At 39.3% G+C, this 23,394-nt stretch overlaps 1 protein-coding gene across 10 annotated transcripts in view; it reads left to right on the forward strand.

Moving 5' to 3' along the window:
* The window catches only part of DNAH9 (dynein axonemal heavy chain 9), a 372,566-nt gene that overhangs the window by 256,204 nt on the left and 92,968 nt on the right, over positions 1 to 23,394 (forward strand). For all 10 annotated transcript variants that reach the window (XM_077166001.1, XM_077166002.1, XM_077166003.1 and 7 more), the window contains 4 exons: positions 3,581 to 4,006; positions 16,902 to 17,021; positions 19,066 to 19,254; positions 22,562 to 22,797. In XM_077166001.1, coding sequence (XP_077022116.1) covers positions 3,581 to 4,006; positions 16,902 to 17,021; positions 19,066 to 19,254; positions 22,562 to 22,797 — 971 coding nt within the window. The remainder of the gene's footprint in view (positions 1 to 3,580; positions 4,007 to 16,901; positions 17,022 to 19,065; positions 19,255 to 22,561; positions 22,798 to 23,394) is intronic.

Here is a 23,394-nt window from a genome sequence, read left to right on the forward strand (position 1 = left end):
CCTGTAACCAAGACCCACTACCTATCCAAAAATGCCAATTTTCCTCACCCTAATTCCCCACTAATCATAAAATAGCCCATAAACTACACTAACCCCTCCTTACCCCATGTAACACAGTATTTATAATGCTGTACAACCATCACAGAGGTGAGCTGACATCTGTTCTCCAGATCCTCTCTGCTGAGAGAGCTTCTCAATAAACTTCCCTCCTACAATCACCAGCCTCTGTGTTCTGGTGTGCACCTCTTTCCTAATAATAAATATATTCATCTGTGCATGAGTGTATATGAAAATATATGTATATATATATGAATGAGCAGAGATGGGAAAGATAATGAAATGAGAAACATCAGGATATAAATAATGTTTATTTTTAAGTAGTGAAATTATGGGTGATCCTTCTTTTGTCTTTGTCTTTGCCGAATATTCCGCAATAAATCGGCATTTTTATGAGAGGATGAAACAATAGTACCCTGTAAAGCAGTAAAGAATAAGAAAGAGTGAAACTGTTAAAGGAATAGAAAAATTATCAAAAGATCAGATAAATTTTAATATATGAGAAAGATCTTTCTAAGCATAAAAACAAAGGACAGTATCATTTGAAAGAAAGATTACGATTATGGCTAGTAATCTTGTGGCTGTGGCTAAATAGCCATAAAATGTGGCTAAATAAAAACTTAAAATTTCCATATATCACAGAATACCATAAACAAAACCTTACAAGAAATGTGTAACATGTAAGAAAAATTAATATCTTTAATACATAAAAAAATTCTTATAAATCACGCTGGAAATCTTCCTTTTGCTCTACCTGCACCTTCCCCTTGATGTTGGGTTTTTGCCCCATGCCTGGGGAGACTGATATGCATGGATTGTAACAATGGGCCTCCCTAGCCCTCCAGTTTCCAGCTAACTTTAGCCAAGTGGGGCACCAGCGAGAAACTGGAGGGAGAGAGAAAGAGAGTGAGATCTAGGTATTTCCTCCTTTGACTCCAACCTGCCCGCAGCTGAAGGTCAATGCTTCTCCCTCCATGTCTTGGAGCACCCCTTCCCCTGGTCACTTCAGGCTGAGGGATGGAAATGCAGCCACCCAGTCCCTGCCACCACCCTGCACTCTCTACAAACTATGCCCCAAATGCAATCACTCCTCACCATTTCCCTTGCAAGAAAGCCACCCTCAATCTCCTCCCTGCCTAGATCATGGCAGCAGACTCCCTTGCTTTTCCTCCCCCTTAAATGCCTGCCTGGCCATAGTTGCTCGCATGGCCTCAAGCTCTCAAAGCAAATATTGGGTCATTTCACTTCCTACCAGAAAGCCTCGAGTGGCTCCCCACTAAAATTAGAATAAAATCCAAACCTCTCATTTTGGCCTCTGGAGCCCCTCATAATCTGGCCCTGAGCATCTCAGCTCTCCTCTCTACCACTGTCCTGACCTACCATTACACTCTACATAATGGCCAAGCTCATTCCTGCTCTGGGCTTTGCACATGCTGACTCATGTGCCAACTATAGTCCCCTTGCAGATCACTGTAGAGTTACCTCTTCCCCATCATTTAGCCTCAACTGAAATGCCATGTTCTTGTATTCACTTGACAAATATTTACTGACAGCCTGCTGTGCACCAGGGTCTTCCCTGGTACATGTGAAACATCCAAGAGCAAAGATCCCAGCCCCCGTGAAGCTTATAAGCTTCTAGCAGACACAAGGAGTGAAAGATAACAAACACAATAAATAGATCATCTATACAGTGTATTAGAACATGGTAGGTGCTCTGGGTCTTAGTTTGCCAAGGCTGCTATAACAAATACCATGGGTGGCTTAAACAGAAGGAATTTGTCATCTCATGATTTCAGAGGCTAGAAGTTCAGTGTTAACGGTAGTGGCAGGGCTAGCTTTCTCCTGGTTCTGTAGCATTCCAGCAATCCTCCATCACAGGATAACCCCTCTCTCTTTGTGTCTGCCCTTCTGCTTTCAGCTGACTTTTGGCTTCTACTGACTGACTGCATCAAATTTCCTCTGCTCATAAGACCTCCTGTCATACGCACCAAGAGCCACCCTGATTCAATTTGGCCTCATCTAAATAGGATCTTTAAAAATTCTAACCACACTAAGCCCACATCTTAATAATAATAACATCTTCAAAGGTCCTCTTTGCAAACAGGTTCACATCCACAAGAACCCAGATTAAGACTTGAGCACGTCTTTATGGGGGACATGACTCAATCCCCAAGACTTTGGGAAAAAGAAAAACATAGAGCAGAGTAAGGAAGAGTGCTGGCACAGGGGCAGCTGTCCTTTGTACTTAAGCGGGCTTTTCTGGCACCCAAAACCAAGAGTCATGATTAATTTATAGATATATATGAATATTAAAAATAATTAGAAGGAATTATATTCAAATATTAATAGTGATATATCTAGGTTATGGAATTCATTTTCATCTTTATACATTTTTCTATTTTCTTAATCACTTACCTCGTACATGCTTAATATATACTATTTAAAATGTATGGATTTTTGGTTTGTTTGTTTTGTTTTGCAGGATAAACAAAAGTATCTTCTCCCTTTGCCCTCTTTCACTGGAGAAGCATTATAATAGGTCACCTCGCACCTGTACTTTCCTTCATTCCTACCCCCAACAAATTCGTCTTAGGCAAATAGGAAAATGGTCAAGAGAGCAAATCTTATCTTCAAAAGAGCTTAGAAATAGCCCCCCTCACTTATGACTCAAGAGCTCCCCAAATTAATTTGGCAAGAGGATGTAATCGTTTAAATCAAGATTTCTCCCACTTACAAAATTAGCCCTGAAAGGAAATATTTTATAAGTAATAGCCTTCTCATTGGCAGTCACAACAGTTCTTAAATCAACTTCACAGGCATTTATGACACCATTTTACTTCTAGATTACTGGTTCTCTTCCTTCAAATTTACAGATGAAGGTGCTGAGACCTGGAAAAGTTACATGATTTCCAAAGTCAACCCTTTCAGCAGTATTTTTCTGGAGCAAGTGAAATTCAGTGCAAAGGACAAACCCACGTCTAGCAGAGGGGCTGACTATGGGGGCTGGGCCTCTCTTTCTTTCTGAATTCTTTCTTGGCAGAAAATGTCACTTTGCTATCAGGAGAGTCAAGTGTAGTTAGAACAAGCTCATGGAACAAAGCAGTTTAATTAAAGAAAAGAATTTAGCTGGGTTACAGGGCTATTCTCTGCAATCCAGGATGGAAATTAATTTATAATAACCTTATCTTTTATTCAAGGCATGCCTCATATTTCAGAGTATGTTGGCATCCTTATGCTTTTTAGTTGAATGTGAAATAATTGTGTGTTTCTAATGGGCCACAAGTCGGTCTAGATGCTGAAAGAACAGAGCTGACTCTTGGCTAACCATTCAGGGACGTCTAAAACTGCTGGGGAATTGCTTTGGTTTCCTTCTGATGAGTCATGATATTTAAAATTCAGTGGGCTGTTGCAGGCTTCAAAGCAGTCCCTTCAGATTGATTACTCCAGAGCCTCACTGCATTAGTGGTGGAGGACAAAGGAAGCCCATTCGTTTTCCTCTAATGACATCCTTGTCTTTACTCAGACCAATCTGACTGAGCTGAAGTCCTTTGGTTCTCCGCCTTCAGCTGTCAGCAATGTCAGCGCTGCAGTGATGGTGCTCATGGCCCCCGGAGGCAAGGTGCCCAAGGACCGGAGCTGGAAGGCTGCCAAGGTCACCATGGCCAAAGTGGATGGTTTCCTGGACTCCCTTGTCAACTTTGACAAGGAGAACATTCATGACAACTGCCTCAGAGCCATCAGGCCATATCTCCAAGACCCTGAGTTCAATCCAGAGTTTGTGGCCACCAAGTCTTATGCCGCTGCTGGTCTCTGCTCTTGGGTCATAAACATTGTGAGGTTCTACGAGGTGTTCTGTGATGTGGAGCCAAAGCGCCAAGCATTGAGCAAAGCCACGTTGGACCTCACAACTGCTCAGGAGAAGCTGGCCGCCGTTAAAGCCAAGATCACTGTAAGTAAACCCAACAGCCTTCCTAATGCTGCTCACCAGCCTCTATTGCCAACACCACCATCCAGCCATTCTTTAAAGAGCAAGGAGAGAACCAAATTTTTATGCCAGATCTCTTGATTTTTCAATAGAGGAAACATTTAAAATTTTTTCTTAAATGGAGGCCAAATAAGACTGGCTGGTCTAAGCCTCTGGGCCATCGATTTATAGCTTGATCCTTAAAGATTTCCTCCTCTTCCTCTGAGGAATGAAAAGGTGATAGCTCGATGTGTATAGTAGATGACCAGTCTTAATTCATGTAGCCAACTGTCATCTTATTAGCCACAAATTAATTTAACATTTTTGCAGATCTTATAATTAATAAGAAAAGGGCAAAATATCAAGAGTCCTTCTTTTTCCCTTTTGAAATTTAGGTCTACTCTGTATTACCGCACCTTTAGTACCTATTATCTTCAATCCCAGCCAGGATCTGCCTGTCTCTCTCTTGGTAGTGTGGACATGTGGACCTGCTGCACACGTTTTATCCTTCTTCAATTTTACTGGAAGCTTTTAAAAGTAGGAAGTGGTTTGTAGGGTGTGGTTTGTAGGGTGTGGTCCACTGTGGTTTGTAGGGTGATTATTAACCAAAAATATAAAAATGTTAGGTAATTAGGTTATATAAAGCAAAGGAATGATGATGTTATGATTGGACCTGTCTCACTCAGGATTGGGTGATGATCTTGGTTTCACACCTATTTGAGAGAGAGTTCCCTTGAACTTAACATTTACTATTAAAATGAGTATTATCAAAGAAATAGTAAAAGTTAAAATCCTCTAAGATAGCATAGCAGCCAAAGATCCACAGGCAGGCCTCAATTTCAGTGCACGCTATAAGATTTGCTGACTATGTGCGCTTTAGCAAGGTCTTTAAAGTGCCCAGACTTCAGTATCCTCAGTTCGTAAAATGGGTACAATTATAGTACCTGCTTCGTGATATTGTTCCAAGGATTAAAGGAAAACTGGGCCATAATAATGCAAGAAAAACGTACAGCAGGGGCTGCTGCTGCTGCTGCTACCACTCCTGATACACGACTGTCTTGGTTTCCTGTGGTTGCTGTAACAAGTACCACAGACTGGTATGCTTAAAATACAAATTTATTGTCTCACAGTTCTGGAAGCCAGAAGTTCAAAATCAAAGTGCCAGCAGGGTCCCACTCCCTCAGAAACCTGTAAAGAACAATCCTTCTTTGCCTCTCCTGGGTTCTGGTGTTTGTCATCAATCCTTGGCATTTCTTGGCTAGTAGATGCATCATTCTGATCCCTACCTCTGTCATTGTGTCTGTCTTTCCTCTTCTTATTATGACATCAATCATACTGGACTAGAGCCCACCTTAATTCAGTCTGACCTACTTTAGATAGCTGAATACAACTGCAAAGATCAGATTTCCAAATAAGTTCACATTCATAGGTACTGGGCCTAGGGCTTTAGCATATGGTTTGGGGAAATACAATTCAACCCATCACAACATATTGCTTCCATTACTTCCACTCCCTTCCTTAAATGACAAGTACTAGCACATGCATGCACAGGCCCTGGTAATAATACACTATTGTGATCAAGTTCAGTATAGAAATTCATCTGGATCTTCAATTTCTGCATTGCATTCCAGGCAAATAATATTCTTGCTGCAAATTTGCCAGGATGATAAAGAGGGATTTACAAATTCTGAGAAGTAAGGTTGTAGAAGTCCCTTATGCCCAATTTGACATGGTTTTCTTGATTGTTAGACTAAATTCTGTGGCTAAAGGCACTAGTTCAAAGATCCTCGCAACCAAGCTCTTTATCTAAAAAGAAAAGCTACTTTGATAAAGCTCTTATAAGCCAGATGTTCTTGGACCAGTTAAAATAGGTCACAATCACCATAGCAATGGCTCTCTTAAAAACTCAAACTGCAAAACACCATAACATCGCTATTCCTGGTGGGGTTTTTTTGTTTTGTTTTGTTTTTTGCGGGGTTGGTGAGTTGAAGACCTCCCAGTAGTTTTCATATTCTCAGTCTCTCCAGGAAAAGTGATATAAGAACTGCATTTTCAAAGACTCCTTACTCAAGTTATTTTAACTAAAGGAACATTTGGTGCAAAGGGAATGTTGTCAAAATGTTTATACATTTTGGTAGCCAGTGTTCACAGGATGGACCCACTCAACCTGTGAAAGCTCAGAATATCTCAGAAAATACTTGGCTACCTTAGGAAGGAACTTCTTTTCTGCCAAAATATTTTCTGAGAAAATGTATTCTTGCTTTTAACAACCTTTTCCCCATGCCTCCCCATCTCCTCCCACACACAACCCAACATTCATAAATTCCACATTCCCTGCTGATGACAGAGGGGATGGGCTAATGCCATCCTAAGACAGAGGCAAACCCAGGGCAAGGAAATTCTTTCCTATCTGTCCCTGGGACCAGCCTTCTCCAGTCTCACACACCACCCCTCCTCTCCAGGCCTTATTTTCAGCATTTTAGGATAACTCTAAGTAAAAGCATTTGATATTCAGGAAACGTAAAGTATGGAGGAAAACCATATTTCAAAATAGATTATACAATAAAGATCAGATTTCAAAATAGATTATATGATATAGTTTCATTTTAATTGTATACATAGTGAAAATACACAAAAATGCTAACAGTAGAAGTTGTTTCTATGTGCAGATTTTGGTTGAATTTTTTTTTATCTGTTTTCCATTTTTTTCTATAATGAACAGAGATTAATGTTAAAATTCACAAAAATAATGGTATTAAAAACCAAGTAAGTCATTTTCAATGAGCATATAATTGTGCAAATTGTAAAATATCAAATAGTGGAGAAGGGCTTCTAATGAGAAACAACATCTCCCTGCCCTTTTAATTATTTTATCTGTTTCAACTGATTGTACCACCACATCAGAGCTTTATACCTAGTAGCTTAAGTGTGTTTTATTTAGCCTGCACATGGTATTTGAAAATGACGTAATTAATTGCTAGTATTTAAGATAGGAGGCACTTTCATGTAAAAATCTGATTTTTGGCCAGGCTTGAAAGATCAGAAGATTCACATATACCTGGAGCTAAGTAGACTTTCTACGAAGGGAAACAGGAGACAGATTTGCATCATTTTCCATAGTCCCCACCAACCTTTATTTTTTTTCAACGTTAGAATCATCTGACTAGTCACATTATCTGCCCGGCCTCTTCATTTGAAATTCTGACTTCTGTCTGTGTATGTTAATAGCTTTATTTCTTGATGTATTTTATTCAGACAGTTGACCTTCTGCTAGCTTGATGAGAATATGAGTTGTCCATCTCCATGTCTTCCCAATATAGTTATGACAACTATTTACAGTTGATACAACCTATTTACAGTTAATACAACCTTTATTTCTTGTTCTATCACATAGAGAAAACTTACTTGAAACCCTCAGCTCCTCAGATGAAGCTCCCCCTTTGCTCTGGCTCTCTTCCCTACCTTCCATCTTCTGATTTCTGTTATCATCACTTAACATTACTTTTGCTTTTTAATTGCCAAAACTGAACACCTCTGCATTCTGTTCTGTAACCAAAATTGTGTCCCATGCTCTACCTATCAGCTGATTCAAAAAATTGAAAAATCAATAAATTCTACTTATCTTAACATGAATATCTCTATATTATTAGCAGATCTAAGTGGTATACTATAACTACATTTCCTTTCTTTGTACAGCCTCCCCCTCTCCTAAGGAATTTCTACTTTCCTTTCTTCTCTTTCTTTCTCACTTTTCCTTTAGTTTTAAATAGTCTTAATTTTTTTGTATTAATTATTTTTCAACTCTCTAATCCAGTATTCTATCAAGTCCCCTGTGATCCCCCAAAACCTTTCTCCCCGGGTCCTAGTCCAGACACAAGTCAGTAATGGAGGGTAAACACGTTTCTCTATTTCTTGGGTTGGTTCCAATGACTTCTGTTTTCTTGGATTCTTCTTTTACTTTGCTCCATCTCTTAAATAACTTTCTCATCTATATTAAGTGACAGATAAGTATTCATAATCTGGAAAAATATTTTACTCATATTAAACTAATAAGTGATTTGAGTTTACTCTTATATTAAACTCAAATAATGGTGAGTTGCTATTTTCCCCCCCTTAGAACACTGAATATTTTATTTGTTTGTCGGGTGAGAAGTCTAAGGAACAGTTCTGGTCTCATTCATTTCTACATACCTGCTTTTCTCCCCTCTTCGGAAGCCTTTTGGCTTTTTCTTAATTCTTGGTGCCTGAAACTTTACATTGATATGCTTAGCTGCCTTTCTTTTTGATTCATTGTGCTTGGCATGTAAATACTGGTTTCCTTCAGCTCTGGAAAATTATTTTCTATGATTTCTCTGATAAACTCCTCCTTTCTGTTTTCTTTTTAATCTTCTTATATTCTGCAATGCATGTTGGCTGGATGTTAGATTCCTAGATTGATCCTCTACTTTCTCTAATCTTTTCATCACTTTAATTTTTCTTTTGCTCTCCAGGAGACTTCCTCAAATTCATCTTTTAACCCCACCTTTGATTTCTTTTTTTTTTCATTAATAATCATAGTAATTTCCACACCAGTATTTTTGCTCTGTGTTCTTTTTAATAGCAGTCTCATTTTGCGGATGAAATGCTTTCTTGAATCATTTTGGGAAAACAAATTTTGAGGAATTTTATTCTTTTTTGTTTTTGCTCTGTTTTCTCCAGTTTATTTTTCTCCTAGTTTAATTTGTCTCTTTCTTTTTAAAAACAAAAAAATTATCTTCCTTTTATTTATTTTTAAGTATTTTTATTAAGCTATCTTCACACATATACAATCCATCCAAAGTATACACTTAGTGTCTCACAATACCATCACATAGTTGTGTATCCATCACCATGATCATTTTTAGAAGATTTGCTTCACTCCAGAAAAAGAAATGAGAAGAAAAGGAAAAAACACTCATACATCCTATACCCTTTACCCCTCCTCCCTCTCATTGATTACTAGTATTTCAATCAACCCCATTTTTTTTAACCCTATCCTTCCCCTTCTATTTATTATTTTTTGTCCTTAATTTTTTGCTCATTTGTCCATACCCTAGATAAAGAGAGCATCAGATACAAGTTTTTCACAATCACATGGTCACCCCATAAAAGCTATATAGTTGGGCGATATGATGGTGGCTCAGTGGCAGAATTCTTGCCTGCCATGCTGGAGACCTGGGTTTAATTCCCGGTGCCTGCCCATGTTAAAAAAAAAAAAAAAAAAAAAAAAAAAAGCTATATAGTTATACAATTGTTATCAAGAGTCAAGTAGTACTGGAATACAGTTCAACATTTTCAGGTACTTCCATCTAGCCACTACAAAGCACCATAAATTAAAAAGAAATATCTATATAATGCATAAGAATAACCTCTTGACTCTGTTTCAAATCTCTCAGCTACTGAAACTTTGTTTTGTCTCATTTCTCTCTTTCCCCTTCTGGTCAAGAAGACTTTCTCAATCCCATGATGCCAGGTCCTGGTTTCTCCCCAGGAGTCCTGTCCCATGTTGTCAGGGAGATTTATACCTCTGGGAGTCATTTCCCATGTAGGTAGGAGGGCAGTGAGTTCACCTTCCAAGTTGACTTCGTGAGAGAGGCCACATCTGAGAGAGATTCTCTAGGGGTGACTCTTAGGTATAATTATAAGTAGGCTTACTTTCTCCTTTGCAAGAATAAGTTTCATAGGGGCAATCCCCAAGATCTAGAGCTCAGCCTATTGAATTGGTTGTCCCCACTGTTTGTGAGAATATCAGGAATTCCGCAGATGGGGAAGTTTAATATTTCTTCCTTTCTCCCCAGTCCCCCAAGGGGACTTTGCAAATACTTTTACATTCTCTGTCTAAATTACTCTGGGATGTATCGTGGCATCACACTAACTTGTACAAACCAACAAGATCTAGCGCCTTATTGAAGAGGCTGCTCTGTCCCATTAGGGTTGCTTTGACCACCTTATCAAAGGTCAATTGTCCATAGATGAAAGGGTCTATTTCTGAACTTAATTTGATTCCACTGGTGAGTATATCTATTTTTATGCCTGTGCCATGCTGTTTTGACCATTGTGGCTTTGTAATATGCTTTAAAGTCAGGTAGTGTGAGACCTCCCACCTCAATTTTCTTTCTCAAGATATTTTTCGCTATTCCAGCACCCTGCCCTTCCAAATAAATTTGGTTATTGTTTTTTGCTTTTTCTTCAAAGTAAGTTGTTGAGATTTTAATTGGTATTGTGTTGTATCTATAATTCAGTTTGGGTAGAAATGATATCTTAACCTTATTTAGTCTTCCAATCCATGAACACTATATGCCCTTCCACTTATTTAGGTCTTTTTTTATTTCTTTTAGTAATTCCTTGTATATTTCTGTGTGTAAGTCTTTTGTGTCCTTAGTTAAATTTATTCCTAAACATTTGATTCTTTTGGTTGCTGTGGTAAATGGAATTTTTTTCTTGATTTCTTCCTAATATTGCTCATTACTAGTGTATAGAAACACTCCTGATTTTTTGGGTGTTGATCTTGTACCCTGCCACTTTGTTGTACTCATTTAATAGCTCTAGTAGCTTTGCTGTGGATTTTTCAGGATTTTCAACACACAATATTATGTCATCTGCAAAGAGTGAGAATTTTACTTCTTCCTTTCTAATTTGGATACAGTTTACTTCTTTTTCTAGTCTAATTGCTCTGACTAAAACTTCCAGCACAGTGTCGAATAACAATGGTGACAGTGGGCATCCTTGTCTTGTTCTTGATCTTAGAGGGAAAGATTTCAGTCTTTCCCCATTGAGGATGATGTTAGCTGTGGGTTTTTCATATATTTCCTTTATCATACTGAGGAAGTTCCCTTCTGTTCCTTTCCTTCAAGAAAGGATGTCGAATTTTGTCAAATGCCTTTTCTACATAAATTGAGATGATCATGTGGTTTTTCTGCTTTGGCTTATTGACATGGTGTATTAAATTAATTGATTTTCTTGTGTTGAACCAGACTTGCATACCTTTAATAAATCCAACTTGGTCATGGTGTATAATTATTTTAATGTACAGCTGGATTCACTTTGCAAGCATTTTGTTGAGGATTTTTGCATCCATATTCATTAGAGAGATTGATCTGTAATTTACTTTTCTTGTAGTGTCTTTGTCTGACTTTGATATTAGGGTGATGCTGGCTTTATAGAATGAGTTAGATAGCTTTCCCTCCTCTTCAGTTTTTTTGAAGATTTTGAGCAGGATTGGTACTAATTGTTTCTTGAATGCTTGGTAGAAATAACAGGCAATGTCATCTGGTCCTGTACTTTTCTTGTTGGGAAACTTCTTGATGACTGAGTCAGTCTGCTTGCTTGTGATTGGTTTGTTGAGGTCATCTATTTCTTCCTGAGTCAATGTTAGTTGTTTATGCTTTTCTAGGAAATTGTCCATTTCATCTACGTTGGCTTGTTTCTTAGCATGTAGTTGCTCATAGAATCCTCTCATCACCTCCTGTACTTCTGTGGGGTCAGTGGTTATGTTCACTCCTACATTTCTGATTTTATTTATTTGCATCCTCTCTCTTTCTTTCTGTCAGCCTGGCTAATTGTCCGTCAATTTTATTGATTTTGTCAAAGAACCAACTTCTAGTTTCGTTGATTTTCTCCATTATTTTCATATTCTCTATTTCATTTCTTTCTGCTCTAATCTTCATTATTTCTTTCTTTTTGTTGCTTTGGGGTTAGTTTGTTGTTCTTTTTCTAGTTCTTCTGAATGAACAGTTAATTCCTCAATTTTTGCTCTTCCCTCTTTTTTAATATAGGCATACAGGGCAATAAATTTCCCTCTCAGTGCTACTTTTGCAACACTCCATACATTTTGATATGTTGTGTTTTCATTTTCATTTGCCTTGAGATATTTACTGATTTCACTTGTAATTTCTTCCTTGACCCACTGGTTGGTTACAAGTGTGTTGTTTAGCCTCTATAAATTTGTGACTTTTAAGACACTCTGCCTGTTATTGATTTCTAACACATTCTGTTATGATCCAAGACAGTGTTATGTATAATTTCAATCTTTTTAAATTTATTAAGACTTGTGTTGTGACCCAGCATATGATCTATCCTTGAGAATGATCCATTAACACTTGAGAAAACTGTGTAACCTGCTGTTGTAGGATATAATGTTCTCTAAATATCGATTAAGTCTCGTTTATCATGTTATTCAAAATCTCTCTTTCCTTATTGATTCTCTGTTTAGATGTTCTATCCATTGTTGAGAGCAGGGAATTTAAATCTCCAACTATTATTGTAAAGGTGTCTACTTCTCCCTTCAATATGTTCAGTGTTTGCTTCATGTCTTTTGGAGAACTCTGGCTCAGTGCATAGATATTTATGATTGTGATGTCCTCTTGTTAAATTGTTCCTTTTATTTATACAGTGTCTTTCTGTGTCTCTTTTAATTGTTTTGCATTTGAAGTCTAATTTGTCAAATATTAGTAAAGCTACCCCTGCTCTTTTCTGATTGTTGTTTGCTTGAAATATCTTTTTCCAGTCTTTTACTTTCAATCTGTTTTGTCCTTGGGTAGAAGGAGTCTCCTGTATACAATATATAGATGGGTCCTGTTTTTTAATCCATTCTGACAGTCTATGTCTTTTGGATGGGAAGTTTAATTCATTAACATTTAATGTTATTACTGTAAAGCCAGTACTTTCTTCTACCATTTTTTCTTTTGGATTTTATATGTCATATCTTACATTTTTCTTTTTTGACCTTCACTGATTGTCTTCATTTCTATACTCTCCTCTAGAGCTCCCTCTTCCGTCTTTTCCTATCTGCTTGTAGTGCTCCCTGTAGTATTTCTTGTAGAACCAGTCTCTTAGTTAAAAATTCTTTTAGTGACTTTTGTCTGAAAATATTTTCAACTCCCCTTTGTTGTTTTTTCTTTTTTCTTTTTTTTATGCCATGGGCAGGCACTGGGAACCAAATGCCATTTGTTTTTGAAGGACAGTTTTGCTTAGTACAGAATTCCTGGCTGGCAATTTTTCTGTTTCAAAATCTTAATTATATCATACCACTGCCTCCTACCCTCCTTGGTTTCTGCTGAGAAATCCACATATAATCTTACCAAGATTCCCTTGTATGCTTTTCTCTTGCTGCTTTTAAAATTTTCACTTTGTCTTGAACATTTGACAATCTGTTTAGTAAGTGTCTTAGTGTCTTGGAGAAGGTCTATTTGGATCTATTTGATTGGGGTATGCTGCACTTTTTGGATCTGTAATTTTATGTCTTTCATAAGAGATAAAAATTTTTTCAGTTATTATTTCCTCCATTAGTCTTTCTGCTCCTTTTCCCTTCTCTTCTCCTTCTGGGGCACTCCTGACACATATATTCATGCACTTAATGTTGTCATTCAATTCCCTGAGACCCTGCTCATATTTTTCCATTCTTTTCCCTATCTTTGCTTTTATGTGTAGAATTTTCAGATGTCCTGCCCTCTAGTTCATAATCCTTTCTTCTGCATCTTCAAATTTACTGTTGTAGTTCTCTGTTGTCTTTTGTTTCTTTTTTTTTTTAACTTTTTTGTTTATTTCCATTGTTTTTTTTTTCATCTTTTCAATTGTGCCTTTCATTCCTCTAAGTTCTACCACTTGTTTTTACAAGCTTTTGAGTTCTTCTTTATGGTTGCTTAATGTCTTCTTTATGTCTTTCTTCTCTTTTGCCATATCTTTGATGACTTGATTTTTCATTTGGTTTAGCATGTCTGTTCAAAGATCTTTAATTAGTTGTTTCAACTCATGTATCTCATTTAAAATGTCAGTTCATTCCTTTGACTGGGTCATATCTTCTATTTTACTGGTATGGCTCCTTATTTTTTGCTGACATCTAGGCATTTGATTTCCTTAATTAGTTTATTCTGGAGGTCAGTTTCACTCTTTTACCTAGGGTTTTCTTGTTGGATAGCTTTGTTTTCTATCTATTCTTGGCATTCAGTTCAACTTATTCTCTATCTCCAGCATATTGTTTATCTGATCATAATTTTTCAGCTCATATTTTTCTGTTTTTTGTTCAGCCTATATGGAACCTTTTTTTTAAGAGGTTCTCCCCAGATATGATCAACCCCAGTCAGATTTTCTCAGCCAGACAGGCCCACATCTCAGGAAGAGGGAGTAGCCAGTATCAAGTTTCTTTCTGAGGATGAGACCCAGCAGGTTGGCAGCCTTTCCTATGAAGCCTCTAGACTCTGTGCTTTTCCTATCCTGTCCAGCATGTGGCACTTAATGGTGCACAACGTCCCACCAGCATAAAGTGATTCAGTGCTTTTAATTTCAGCAGCCTTTCCCTGCCAGTGGTGTGGTTGGAGCACAGGCTGAAGTAGAGGTTGCTTCTGTTTTCCATCCCCTGGAGCCTGAATTCTGTGAAGGAGGGCTGCCACTTGAGTTGCACCCCACCAACCTTTCCTTGGGGAAGAATTCCCTTCAGGAAATTGTCCCCATTCACTTGACTATTTACTTTGTCTCTCAGACATGTCTTAATTCCACAGTGCTGGAGCCTGAGAGTGCTCAGCAGTTATATCTAATGAGCTATTAAGAAGTAACAAAAAGAAAGAAAGAAAGATAGAAAGAAAAAAAAGAGGCTTTTCAGATCTGGATTCCAGCTTCCTGGGTTTGCCATTCAAGAGCTCAAGTTAGTAATGGCTCTCTGTGTCCCCAGGCTCTATGTGCCCCCTTTTCTTGGGTACAACCATTTTCCAGTATTTTGTGCTTTTTAACTCAAAAAGTATCTGTTTTTTGTTTTGTTTTGCTTTGTTTTTTGTTTTTCCATCAGCTTCATCCCCTCTCTGCCAGAGTAAAAACTTCTGATTCCTTTAGTGTTTACTCCAGGTTTATCTCTGCTCTGGGGTTATTTTCAGAAGTCACAATTTGTTAATTTTACAACTGGAGCTTGGTTGAGCTAACTTTCTTGCTACTGGTGAAGTCTGTTTCCTTTCCCCTCAAGGTACCAGCCTGCTCTGCCCATGGGGTAAGGGGTGCCAGTCTCCCCAGCTTGGGAGACTTACAGTTCCATGTAGGAATCTTAGCCATTCCACCCATTCCAGACTGGTGTAATATGCATGTTTGGTCGCTGATATCCCCCTAACAGTTGTTTCATACTGTTCCTGTCTAATTATTAGCTGATCTGGAGGGTGAATTTAATTCCACACCTCAGTATCACCATCTTGCCTGCTTCAATTTGTCTCTTTCTTAATCTACACTTTCATCAAATGTCTTTTTATCATTTCATGTTTATAAGAGTAGCAACCAAAAATTATCTCTGCAAGTAGGGGCAGAACTGATTGACTGGTAGAATTTACTTCAATATCAGATGATTTATATTGGATGCATCCTACATGCCAGTATATGGTGTCTTTTATTCTGTGACTATTGGATCTCTTGTTTGATATCATAGATGCCTGGTAGCATTGCATACTGGGCATGGGGGCAGGAATAGGGGGAATCAATAGACTTTCAATTGACTCTCCTAAATCTGGCTTCACCCTTGAATACACCTGATATTTCCAAATGCCCAGTTTTTGTAGGGCCCTGCAGTGTTGATCAGCTTCCCCTTTGGTGAACTGAGGCCAACTCTACATTGTGGCTTCCACTGCCTTTCCCTAGCAGTTTCCATTCCTCCATCGGTAAGATCTTCCATAAATCTATTGGCATCCCTCACTCTCTAATGGTCCTCACCAATTTGCTTGTTGTTGTGGACTTATGACTTATTTAATTGCTTCATAATCATTTTAGAGAAGTCTTCGGAAAAAGAAGAGGTAAATGTGTGTGCCCAGTCTGCCACCATTAATTGGATGGCTCACTACCTACTTTTTAAAATTGTTAGGACTGTAGAAACTTGGCCCAGAATTTATTTCTCTTGTGACTTAGAAATGGCCGACAAAGCAACCTGAACCATGGTTATTACCTCAACATAAGTAGCATTTGGAGATATCTTTTAGGTGTTCTTGTAACTTTGTGTATACAAATATATATTCTAGGGAAATGAACACTAAATGCTTCAATTCTACATGTCTAATCAATTAAGGAAAAAATTTAAACAATGTCTTTCAAAAATATATTCCTATATTTCAGAATAATGGATGACAGTATCTGAAATAAAAGTTATCTCCTTTGTTCAAATAGCTGGTGCTCTCAGTCTAATCTGAAGTAGCATAGAGCCTTTCTCTTAGGGCATTTGTGCCTCTTCCCAACCCATAATTGCCAAATCAGAAGTTCTTCCTGCAGCTTGGCCAAAACCACCCCCTGACAGTATTCAGCCTAGGACCCTTCCTGTCTGTGACCCTGTAATACCTTAACCAAAGACCTTGTACTTCTAGGGCCTTAAAGCAAGGGGAGGACTTAGATTCCAGACAGCCCCAGCCCCAGTGCACAAGTCAGTGTTCCTCCCAGGCCACTCTGAGATCATTTTGACTATTTTTGTTTGCTTCCCCAGGCTTTGGTGTGCTTTTGATTCTAATAGCCAACATATGCGCCTCTTTTCAGTCTATTGGAACCCATTTTTCCCCAATGCCAGGGAAATAGAATTTATCCTCCCCCTGACCCAACCACCCATCTGTCACCTCTCATGGTCCTTAAGCAGTTACTGAGATGTCAGAGTACAAAAGCTCAGCTCCCTCACCTTGGGTCAAGACAACTCTGGACTTATATTCTTGACTTCCCTGTGGGACCAAGCTGAGACTATCCTCACTGGGACCTACCTGAGATTGTACCCTTGTTAGCTTTCTCCCCTGCCCTGCCCTGCTTTCCCCAGTCCTTTAAAATTCCCCCTGGGAGCATTTCCTTAAAAATTGTTTACACATAAATTCTATATAAGGAGTCTGGAGGAGATTTGGACTTTCTGCTTCTCCCCAAACAGCACCTTAATGAAAACCTCGCAAAACTCACTGCCAAGTTTGAGAAAGCAACGTCAGACAAACTCAAATGTCAGCAAGAAGCAGAAGTGACTGCAGGCACCATCTCCCTTGCAAACCGCCTGGTGAGTGAGCCTCAGCAGACCAAGCCTTAATTATATTAGCAGAGCTTGTCAAGTGCCGCAGAGGTGTGAAGTACATGAGCACAGCTTAGCATTACTGCCAGTTGGGGGGAGTTATATTAAAATGTGCTGCATGAGAATATATTCTGAGAAGTGTGAATGCACACCCTGGTCTGGTCAAAGAAATTTCCTCTAGGGACAGTTGGGAGTATGGGATCACTGTATCTATTAGGCAGCCAGTGCAGGATACAACTGCTCTAATTTGTATGTACACTGACCAGAAGAAGATTTTAAAGAGAAAGTTGTGTATTTTATAGGCAAACTCTGAAGCTGTCTGTGTAATGTTTGATGGTAAGAATGTGACCAGCTTTACGAACCAAGATGGAAGCAGAGAAGAATGAGACCAATTGACCCAAAACATTTCTGTACATGACCTTATTCACTAACACAGACAGAGAGAGAGAGATTAAGAGAGACGGGTTCTGGCCTTCCTGATAAAAAATGTCTGAGGTCAGGGCAGGTTGCTTGTGTTATGGGTGTCTCTTACTCCAAAATGTAGTGATTTAAAGCAATAGGCATTTCATGTGTCTCACCAGTTTGCTGTTTAGGAACTTGGACTGGGTTCTACTGGCCAATTCTTCTGCTCCATGAAGTGATGACTGAAGCCACTCAGTATTACTAGAATCTCACTAGCAGGATAGCTGGAAAGGTGGGCTCAGGTGGGCCATTGTCCCTCCCCATGAAGTGTCACCATGAAGTGTCAGGGCCTCTCCACATGGTCTCTCCAGCAGGATAGGTAAATGTCTTACATGGTGACTTAGAGCTCCAAGAGCAAAGTGTTCCAAGAGGCAGGAAATAGAAGGTGCTGGTCTCTTAAGTCCTGGGCTTGAAAACCATCATAATACCACTTCTGCTGAATTCTGTTGATTAAAGCAGTCATGGATTCAAGGGGAGGGGCATAGATCTGAGGAGTAGCAAAGAATCTGTGGCCTTCTACAGCTTGTATTTCTCATCACATAAATCAACTAAGATTTTGCAAAACAGTGTCCACTAGAAATTATTTCTCTTCAACATAGAGCCTTTACAGCACCTTCCTCACTCATGAAGGGAAGTGGAATCAATACATCTTTACATTTATTTCAGCCACCATTCATTTATATAAAGAAGGCAGGTTTTTTAATTTTTTTGAAAATAAATTAGGCCACACTGAAACAGGGTGGGACTTAATCCAGTATGACTTGGAGTCCTTACATGTAGAGGAAATTTGGATAGTTAGAGACAGTGGGAGAGAGAAAGAGATAGGCATCCATAAATTGGAGGCAGAGATTATGGTTGCTAGGTAGCCACTACCAGAACACTACAGACCTCAGAGAAAGCATAGCCCACAAATACCTTGCAGTTGAACTCTAGCCTCCAAAATTGTAGGATGTAATTTCCTCTTGTTTAAGCAAACAAATCTGTTTTATTATTTGTTATAATAGCCCTGGCAAACTAAAATAGACATAGCAAAAGGGACCAGGCAGAGTCAGACCATCTTCCTTGGGCATTCCATGTTATAGTACTTCTTTCAATGGGTCTAAATTACCATGTATATATCCCCACTGACTGTAAATTATTTATAGATCGAGGGTTTGATTTTATTTGTTTTCCCATCCCCAGCATTTCGTGAGGAGAAGAACAAAGTGCCTAATTTTTAACATGTTTCCTGTACCAAGCATTGGGATAATTGATAAACATGCACAATCACATTTAATCCTCACGACAACCCTTTGATGAGGGGGGATATTAATCTTCCCTAGAAAGGCAAAACCCAGAAATCTACATTCAGCATCCACACGTCTTTCCTGAGCCCATGTAACACACAGCACAGAACAGAGGGTTGCTTACTGAAATGTTTGCTACAAAGAAGACAAGTCCCCATTGATCAAAAGCACCACAGACAGGATGTTCTAAGGCCTCCTGCTATTCATGTGTGCTCCCTGGGACAGAATCCACAGTTTCTGTAGTGCTACAAGTGCTTTCTCCTCTCTCATCTTTGAAATATTAGGTAGGAGGACTTGCATCTGAAAATGTGAGGTGGGCAGACGCTGTGCAGAACTTCAAACAACAGGAAAGTACATTATGTGGAGACATTTTACTCATTACAGCTTTCATTTCATACCTTGGCTTCTTTACAAAGAAATACCGACAGAGCCTCATGAATGGAACCTGGAGACCTTACCTGATCCAGCTGAAAGTATGTATAACCTGAATCCTGGTGACCACAAGTGATATGAATTATGAAACGCAATTTAGACAGATTCTTAAACTTAATCCAAATTACAGTGGGTGTGAACCCATCATAAATTAGATTTCTTGAAGGTGTTATTTTTAGTGAAGTTATGGCCCAACTGAATGAAGTTAGGTCTTAATCCTGATTACTGGAGTCCTTTAGAAGAAATTCAGATGTAGTTAGAAAAAGCCATGGGTAAGAATTGGGGGAAAGAGAAAGAAGAGTACATCACCATATGATGCAAGACAGGTATATAAGCCAAGTAACCCCGAGGATCACTAGGAGCTAACACAAGAATGTTACAGACTCTGGGGAGAAAGCATCACCTTGCTGATGCCTCTATTTTGGGCTTCTCCAAGCCTCAAAACCATGAGCTACAAATTCCTGTTGTTTAAGCCAAATCATCTGTGGTAGTAACTCAGGAAAACCAAGACACTACACCAGCCTAGGAGAACCAATGTAATCACATTACAATAGTAACTCAAATCTTCTAGTCTTCTCTAGAATACTTATTCTTTCTACCACTTGAGCACCCCCTAATGAGACATGTGCACCCAAGTCCTTCCACTTTACCCCCATATAACCTTCCAGGTACCACTAGGCCACCTGAGGATAACATCTTACCTCTTGATGGTGCCCTCCAGGGGACTCCAATCTTCTTTCTGTCCATCAGGCTCTTTCTTGGTGCCCCTCAAAAATAAAAAACCTGAGAGATGCCAAATCTCCCTATTTCCTTCAGACTGCACAGCTCCTGAGTCAAACTGTGTCACAAATGCCCCTTCCCAACTCAATATTTTACCTTGTCACCAGTTCCCCATGTGCATGTCTGCCCATGACTCACAGTCATCCTAATGAAAACAGCTTTGTCTCCTCCTGTCCTGTGGACTCACATACTCTTCATATGGGCTTCATATGTGCTGTTCAGCTTGTTGCTTTAGTGTAACTAAGTGGATTTTCCTCTCAACTCCTCCCTCTACTCCTATCCTCTAACATAACATAATGGAAGGGAAAAATTCTAGTTACTGACTTGAAGGTGATCCAGGGTTGTGCCTTGAACCTATGGTCAAAATAATTCCTAATATTATCTTAGCACTTTCAGATACCTCATAGCAATCCACAAATATTTACTGAGGATTCAGTGTGTCCTACAAGTCCACTATGTGGGAGATCCAAAAGTCAGTCAAGACTTCCCATCCCTCAGAAAGTTGATAGCCCATCTCAGCAGATGAGGTTCATACAAATCAGCTAAAATAAGAGTCAGCACAAAAAGCTCACAATTTATAGGAAGAGTTGTATTCCTAAATTCATTTGCAGGTGGAGTCTTAGAACTCGAGATGCATTTTGTGTAGTGATAGTTAGGTACCCAGGTCAGTTCATAAAATCCTGTTACTTGGTAATTGGATGAATTATGGTTTAAAAACTATAAACAAAAAGTAAAGCTGTCATATATTCATCTTGAACACTTAGGAAAAGAAAATTGTTAAAATAATGATCATTAATTGAGTGGACAAATAGAAGTTGTTTGGTAGTAACCTAATGAAAATTTTTCTGGAATTATTTGTTGTTCTTAAGCTTTTTCTAGCCATAGACCCTTTGGCAGTCTGGAAAAGCCTATGGATTCCATCTCAGAATACTGTTTTTGAATGCATAAAATGAAATGCATAGGAGGTGCAAGGGGAGTTCCATGATAGAATTCTTGCCTGCCGCGCGGGAGACCCATGTTCGATTCCCAGCCCATGTACTTCCCAAAACAAAAGAAACCAATAAAAACAAACAAACAAACAAAAAAACCCTCAACAAATGGTGCTGCAATAACGGGATACTCACATGGAAAAAGAATGAAATGTGACCCCCCCATACAGCATATGGGAAAAAAAAAGAAAGAAATTTATAGGATTGCAAAGGAAAGGCATTATTCCTTAATACATTCCTAAGCTCAGGATAAGAACCTCTCAGTGGCTGATTTCCCTTTACTTTGCTTGGTGGTGTGTTACTGGCCATTCATATCCTTAGTAGATTTGATTAAGGTGCAGAAGATGATCTGGAGAGTTTTTCCTGAGATAACTGAGCAAGGCAAACTGTAGAGAAGAAAATGATGAAGGGACCAAAAGGGTATGTGTATCTCAGATGAAAACAATTGTGCATAGAAGCATTCAATGAGCTGAGAGAGGCCAAAGAGAAAGAAAACACAGGGTCTGGTGCAATACAAGGACCCTGAAGGAAAGTAAGGACATCATCAGGCTTCACAGTTTAACTACCAATTTCCCAGTTTGTACCAGCAAGCAAGTATGCTGCAGGAGGGAAGCTGGGAGGGGGCCACTGGGACAGCCAGAAAGGAAAGCATTTCCAGCTATTTGCCAGCCAGGTCTCTGTCAGCAAGTGGTGAAATAGAGGAGAGGAGAGAGCCATTAGTGTGGGCTGCAGCAGACAGGAGAGAGCTCCAAAGGCTTGGGACCTAACTGGTTCTTGAAGCATGCATGAGAGATAAAGAACCCTGTTAACACAAGTTAAGTCATATATGAGACTACTGCTTAATAATACAAATAATCTTTAGTAGATATTTGACTCAGGTGCACACAAAAGTGTCATCTGAGATGAAAATCCACTGTTGTCCATCCATCAAGAGAAAAAGACTATCAGGACTTAACAAAACTTTCTTCCAGAAATAACCACACCTGGAAAAGTTTATTTGTAGAGAGATTTTACTTTTTCTTTTAAAGGGGTTATGTCATTGTCTTAGTTTTCTAAGGCTGCCAGAACAAATTACCACAAGCTGCATATCTTAAAATAGAAATTTATTGTATCACAATTCCGAAGGCCAGAAGTCTGAAATCAAGGTGTCAGCAGGGCCTTGCTCCCTCAGAAAACTGTAGGGGAAAACCCTTCCTTGCCTCTCCTAGCTTCTAGCAATCTTTAGCATTCCTTGGCTTATAGACACAATATCTGTCTCCTCCTTCTTCATGTGGCCTTCCTGCCTACGCTTGTCTGTTTCTCTTCTCTCCTTCTTATAAGGACACCAGCCGTATTGGATGGGGGACCCCATGCTCCTCCAATATGACCTCATCTTTATTTAATTCTGCCTGAAATTATCTTATTTCTAAATAAAGACACATGCTGAGGTGCAGGGAGGGGTGGGTAGGACTTGAACATACCTTCTGAAGAGGTGAAGTGTGATCCAGATCATAGCAGTTGTTTAGTGAGATGTATTCGACCCCCAGTCAAGAAGGATTCCTTCCATTCTGAGTGTTGCATAGCATTTCTTCTTCCTCAGGTTCCCATCCCAGTCACACCAACCCTGGATCCCCTGAGAATGTTGACAGATGATGCTGACATGGCTGCATGGCAGAATGAGGGCCTCCCTGCAGACCGCATGTCCCTGGAGAATGCCACCATCCTCATCAACTGTGAGCGCTGGCCACTCATGGTTGACCCTCAGCTACAGGGAATCAAATGGATCAAGAACAAATATGGTGAAGACCTCCGGATCACCCAGATTGGTCAAAAAGGGTAGGTGGCTGAGCACAAAAGTTCCCACTTCTGCCATTTATGCAGGAAAAAAAAAAAGTTATGATCCAAGGTCCAGTGGATTAGTTCAACCCTCCAAGTACCTCCATAAGACTTCACATTATTTCTCTTTCCATTTTAGGAAATGAAAATGCAGTATACCTAAGCACAAAGTCTTTCATTTTCTTTCTCATTTGAAATCAGACTGTCCAGCATCTAGACCAAATGAGGAATCTTTTTTCCACCATCCTGGTATTCATTTGCCCACCTCTCCTTCAACACTTCCTGACTTCCCAAGCTTCCCGTTCCATTGCTGGACAACTTTGTTTCAGGAGGTCTTCCTCACACTTGTCCCAAAGTTGCCTCTGTTAGCTCTCTCCAGGCACTGTTCCTATTTCCGCCCCTGGAGCCACATACGACAATTCTAAACTCTCTCCCCCCTGAGGACTTTTAGAATATTTACAGCTAGACACACAGCAGCTGAGTTCATTATTAAACCTGCAGAGCCTATAAATCCATGTGATTTGTACATATGTCGAGTGAGTTACTGCAGGAAGGGACAGGAATAGCAGAGATAATAATGGCTGTCCAGCACCCACC

Source organism: Tamandua tetradactyla, chromosome 6 (genome assembly GCF_023851605.1).
Source record: "Tamandua tetradactyla isolate mTamTet1 chromosome 6, mTamTet1.pri, whole genome shotgun sequence".
Classification (NCBI taxonomy): domain Eukaryota; kingdom Metazoa; phylum Chordata; class Mammalia; order Pilosa; family Myrmecophagidae; genus Tamandua; species Tamandua tetradactyla.